This window comes from Epinephelus moara, chromosome 20 (assembly GCF_006386435.1).
Source record: "Epinephelus moara isolate mb chromosome 20, YSFRI_EMoa_1.0, whole genome shotgun sequence".
NCBI lineage: Eukaryota > Metazoa > Chordata > Actinopteri > Perciformes > Serranidae > Epinephelus > Epinephelus moara.
Genome location: NC_065525.1, coordinates 10,300,592 through 10,306,399, shown reverse-complemented (window position 1 = coordinate 10,306,399; position 5,808 = coordinate 10,300,592). Strand labels below are relative to the sequence as shown.

At 40.4% G+C, this 5,808-nt stretch overlaps 1 protein-coding gene across 1 annotated transcript in view; it reads left to right on the top strand.

The window, feature by feature from the left end:
- Window positions 1–5,808, top strand: part of LOC126408083 (uncharacterized) — a 43,107-nt gene that overhangs the window by 4,738 nt on the left and 32,561 nt on the right. Inside the window, exon 4 of the mRNA XM_050073448.1 lies at window positions 2,293–2,421. Coding sequence (XP_049929405.1) covers window positions 2,293–2,421 — 129 coding nt within the window. The remainder of the gene's footprint in view (window positions 1–2,292; window positions 2,422–5,808) is intronic.

Here is a 5,808-nt window from a genome sequence, read left to right as displayed (position 1 = left end):
TTCTTGTCCTGGATCACTCAGTCAAGCTTGTTGTCCAAAAGTGGGATACAATAGGTTTCGACAGGCATTTTTTTGCCTATGGTGTAACAGCAACCACCAGCATGTTTGCTGTTGATCAGAGTTCTCTCCTTGACCATCATACTCTTCATGCAGTCAAGTCATACANCCAAAAGTGGGATACAATAGGTTTCGACAGGCATTTTTTTGCCTATGGTGTAACAGCAACCACCAGCATGTTTGCTGTTGATCAGAGTTCTCTCCTTGACCATCATACTCTTCATGCAGTCAAGTCATACAGGGATAATGACAGATGCTTATATGTTTCACTTAGATACAGAGTCTTTTAAAAATTCTGTATTCTCGTCATCTGGGATTCATCTACACATTCTTGAAGAAATACAGTGGGTAAGGAAAGTATTCAGACCCTCTTAATTTTTTCACTAATTGTTATGTTGAAGCCTATGTCAAAAAAAAAAATATCCGCATCATTCTACACTCAGCACCTCACGAGTGCTAACACTAGGAGGCGAGGGGCAGCTGGCGGCCGACCTCGGTTGCCAGCTGCCCCTCGTCTCCTAGTGTTAGGAGGGATTGCTCGGTCTTGGTGCAGCGCTGCGCTTCTCTCCCTTGCCTGAGGAACTAGATCCACCTGTGGGCTGAAGGTGTTCTGGCCCGTTTGCTTCCAGCCTGCGGGTTTCTAGTATATCTGCCAGCTTGTGAAAGACCTTATCGTGTCACCATCTGTACCTGCCCTGTGACAATGCCGACTTGCAGCCAGAAAGAATGTGCTTCAGGGTTGGGTTTGAAATATTACAAAGCTGGCAGGGTTCTTCTGAGCTGTAACAGATGAAAAGGTTCCGGGTGCTAGGGAGTAGGTCGTAGGTGGCCCTAATTTGAAAGCTCAGTTTTGCCTGGGGTGTTCTCCACATGTCAGCCCAAGTTATCGTCCTATTGGTCACAGCCTCCCAAGTGGTCCATCTGGCTTGCTGATGCTGGCTCACAGATGTGATCTTGTAGCCTTCCTCTTCCTTCCTGGTAACTTCAGAGATGACGAGATCCTTCCTCTCCTTCTTTGTGGCGTTGGACCATCTCTTTGGCGCTGCTCCCCATCCTAGGCCAGCTCTGCCCTGTTGTGTGAAACCTACAACTTCCTGGTGTTTTAGCCAGTCTATGGCCTGGTCTACTGCCTGGGTTGCATTCCACTTGCGTCCTGTTTGAACCTGGGGATTGGCCATTTAGATAGCTTTGTCCGGTGAGTCTCTAAGCTCGAATAAGAGTCTCACCTTCTCCTTTTTGTACACTAGGCTGATTGACTGCAGTGGGAGCTGTAAGGTGTTTCTTCCAAAGTGCTGTGGTGGAGAAACATCGAGGAAGGCCAAGCAATTTCCGGATGAAGCTGTTGGCTTTTGCCACCAGTTTCAGGATGGTTGTCCAGGTGATTTCACTCAGTTTCAGAGGCCACATGAGGTGTTGGTATAGTGTAAACTGGTAGCACCAGACCTTGAATTTTCCTGCCAAGAGGCACTGGTTGATCTTGTGCAGGCCGTCTTGAAGTTGGGTTATATCAGTTGAGGCAGTGCTCATATCTGGACATAAGACTTCAACTTACCAAAGTGAAAAATTGAGGAGGTCTGAATACTTTCTGACTGTAATGTCACCTCACTTTTGATTTATGGAGATTTATGATGCCATTGCCTGATACCAGCCCTGTAAATAAGTTGAGTCTAAAGTTTCTTGGTAAGTATAACTGATATGTGGGTTCTAAAAAGCAATACACATATCAAATTCTTTGGTAAGTATGCTGCATTGAATTGTGCATGACTTTGCATGTTGAATAAATATGAATCGTTCTTTATTTCCAACCATGACTGTCTAGGTTGCCATTCACAGCAACCCACTTTTCACCTAGTAGTTGCTAGAGATGTTAGCATCAGCACTGGCGACTGCCTGGAGCTCGCATAAACGGAGCCTGGGTCAGTTGAACGTGGCAGTGCTGTTTGGGTAAGATGATAGGATAGGCGGTATTTGCTAGGCTCTGACCACTTTTCCACTAACTGACGCACCAAGCATCTTGCACCATATCCACATTCCTCTAGCGGTTTCTGTTTGTAGCATCGTATCTTCGATGTGTTTCTGTTACTCTGCAAGTATAATTGATATGTAGGTTCTAAAAAGCAGTACGCATATCAGATTCTGTGGTAAGTATGCTGAATTGCGCATGTTCTACAATATTATCTGTATAGTACAAGAATAAATTTGAATCCGTCTATATTCCCAACTATGACTCTCTAGGTTGCCGTTCACAGCAACCTCCAAAGTTCCAAAGACAGTCATGGTTCAAGAGAAACAGTGGAGACAGGGATGGAGGTGCAGACACAGCCAAATCCCATCACTCTGACTTTGCAACTTTCTCCAGTATTTGTAAGTATTGACTTTCTATGAAGAAAAAATAGATGAAAATGCAATGCCAATTCAACTGAAATATTTAATTTATTCAGCAGTGAGTTGATTTAACATGTTCTTGCATAGTCAGTGAGTCCTGAAGTTATACAAAATGCCTCACAGAGGTTACTGTATGTCACCATTTGTGGTCCATTCTATTTTTTATAGGAGATTCGCAAGGTTTTGGAAGGCAGTATGGACGGGAGGTCAATGTTAAAGAGTCTTGATGAACTCCAGTCCATCACCAGCAAGGAGAGAAAACTTCTTGTTAGACTGCTGGTGTCCCACCTGCTGGAAACCAATGGTGAAACGTGAGTCAGTTGTACATAAATTGGCCAGTGAACATAAAGCAGAGGGGAGATCATGTCCTACCAAGTGCTTACCCATAGTTATTATAGTTTTGTATTTTTCCATTAGGTTTTATTTTTATTTATTTTTTAATTTTTGTTTTCAGTTTAGTTTCAGTTTAGTTTCCAGAGTTTAATTTCAGTTTAGTTTTTGTTAAAAAACGTTTAGAGTTTAATTTCAGTTTAGTTTTTGTTAAAAAACGTTTATTTTTAATTTCGTTTTTATTAATTTCAATATTGGTTTTAGTTTTTTTTTATAATGTGCCAAATAATAATATATAATGTGACAAATTTGATCAAATTGACAAAGACTAAAACTAAAGAAATTTTCTGTATATTTTTATTTTATTTTAGTTAGTTTTGTAAGTACACAATATTGTTTCAGTTAGTTTTCTTTTTTTTCTAAAGTCTAGTTTTATTTTTATTTCAGTTAACTAAAAGATTTTTTCACACCTAGTTTGAGTTTATAGTTTAGTTTTAGTTAAGTATAATAACCTTGGTGCTGAAAATACACATTTCATTGACATATCAAACCAGCTGATTTCATTGACGCTTTCAAACTGTATCATCAGTTTATAGGAAATTTCACAGAAACCACATTATATATGCTCTCAACTAGGCCTGAACAATTTGGGAAATTAATCTAATTGCGTTTTTTTGTTTTTTTTTGACCAATATTAAGATTTAATGTGCGATTATTTTTTAAGTTCATTATCATTTGTGTTATTCGATATGGCCTAACTGTTCTATATCATGGCCAGCAACATAAATTGGTCTTGTAGGATTTGTCATGCCTGGAATCCACTGGCGTTTCTTGTGTTCGTCATGACTCGTCACTGAGACACGGCGCCTGCCCGAAAACAGACGTCTGTGGGCAGAACCCGTCCAACTTTTTGAAATAGCCCTTATTACCAACTTATGCTTAGTTATGTTTGAAGACATGGCTATTTCTGTACACAACTGAATAAATATGCCTATACAACTGGTTTATGACTTCTAGATTATTCTAAAGTTTGTTACCTACCCAGCTAGCATAACAAAGCAGGTTACTATTAGCTGTCGTATAGAATCGGATCGCTGTAAACTGCAATAATTAGCCTGTCCCCCATCACCATGCTGTTTGGGAGGGAGTATGAAACGGACGTCACGAGAGACCTCCCCGAACTGTTGTCCAGCTTTCTCTCCATTGGCTGGAGTCCTCACGTCTGACGGATTCATTTGCATAAAGTTGAGTCGCGGTCAACTTTTCGATGCGCTGGAGCTGCTCAAACAGCCGCGCCACCTAAAATGCATTGTGGGGGCGTCAGTAATGGTTTGACGTGCTCAATAGAAAATGAATAGGGATACGCGTCGCCACAGACACAAAAAACGCCAGTGGATTCCAGGCATTAAACTTACAGGCTTGATGCTCAGCATTTATTAATTATCACAACAACATAATGAAGCCCTGACAAATAGCCCTAATATAAATAAACACTGATACAAAACTCTGTAACACACTCACCACACAAGCAGCTCGATGTTCTCCTGTGTAATGTTCAGGGACAGATCAGGACAGCCTGAGGACAGACAGCTTTGAGGTTGAACTTCATATTAGGGCTGCCACTAACGATTATTTTTATTGTCGAGTAATCTGTCGATTATTTCTGCGATTAGTCGACTAATCATTTTATCGAAAAATGTGTTAAAATGTTGAAAATGTTGTCTCTCCCAAACCCCAAAATTATGACATCTAATGTCTTGTTTTGTACTCACGCCAAAGGGTTTTAGTTCACCGTCATGGGAGAATGTGTAAAGTGCCAATATCTGATAGCAAGAAGCTGCAATAAGAGTGTTTTGGGGTACTTTTATAGTACTTTTCTATGAAAAATGACTCAAACCGATTAGTCGACTACTAAAATAGTCACCAATTATTTTGATAGTCGATTAGTCATCGATTAGTCGACTAATCGTGGCAGCCCTACTTCATATTAATGAAATATACATCGTCAGACTGTGATAGATCTCTGCTGTAGCCTATGTCTCAACCACATGTTAGCTGCGGTAGAGAAAAGCTCAGCTGATTTCAGCTCCTGCTCCTGGTGTTCATATTAAGCTATATTTTCAAACACTTCACCCGTGTCAACCCATGTTTGTGGCTTTTTGACTTGTTAGACTCACTGGTCATCAGCATTTTTTAGCCATGTAGCGATCATACACGGTGAACTCATAGGACTCATACAGATCGGTGGTGTTGCCCTGTGAGACAGCAACAGTACCAAAACAGGTTCTGCACACCTGACACTGTGCAGCATTTTCTTTTTTAATAGGAACAGTCCCACACAGGGACATCCCCTGACATTAAAGATCCTGTTGCGCTACATTCAGCTCAGTCTGAGGCCAAACAGGTAACAGTGGTGTTGTAGCGTCTTTTCACCGACAGCTCCACTCTCCTTTGCATTAAACATAACTAGAGGATAATGAGCGATGAGCAGCCTGAGCGATTACAAAATTGCGTTTTATACATATCGCAATTTAATTGCAAATGCAATTAATTGTTCAGCCCTACTCTCAACTGATGTATTTTACAGTTGGAATTAAATATTCTGAGACCTTCTTGGCAAAACAGGTTGTGTTTGTCTATGTGTGGATAGTTATTTTAGTATTAATATTCAGCCATCATCTTTTTTAGTAAAGCTTGAAAATATTTCCAACTGAAGTATGAATAAAACCCGCATCTTCTGCAATAGACTACTATATTGCTCCTTTTTTGACAAACTACTTTTTTGTCTACTTAACAGGCCATCCTCAGACATCAAGAGAGCACTTGCCATGTCACTGGTGAATGAATTTCCATGTCTCAAGGATGATACAGGCAGTGGTTATGTAAGTTTATCAAGTGATACACAAGTGGAGCAATCAATAATATTTAGCCCCCAAAACGGAATTACATACAAGTAAGTTAGTTGTCAACCTTGTTTTCCATAGTGCACACTCAAATAAAGTGATGATTCAAATTGTTTTGCAGACTTGAAAACTG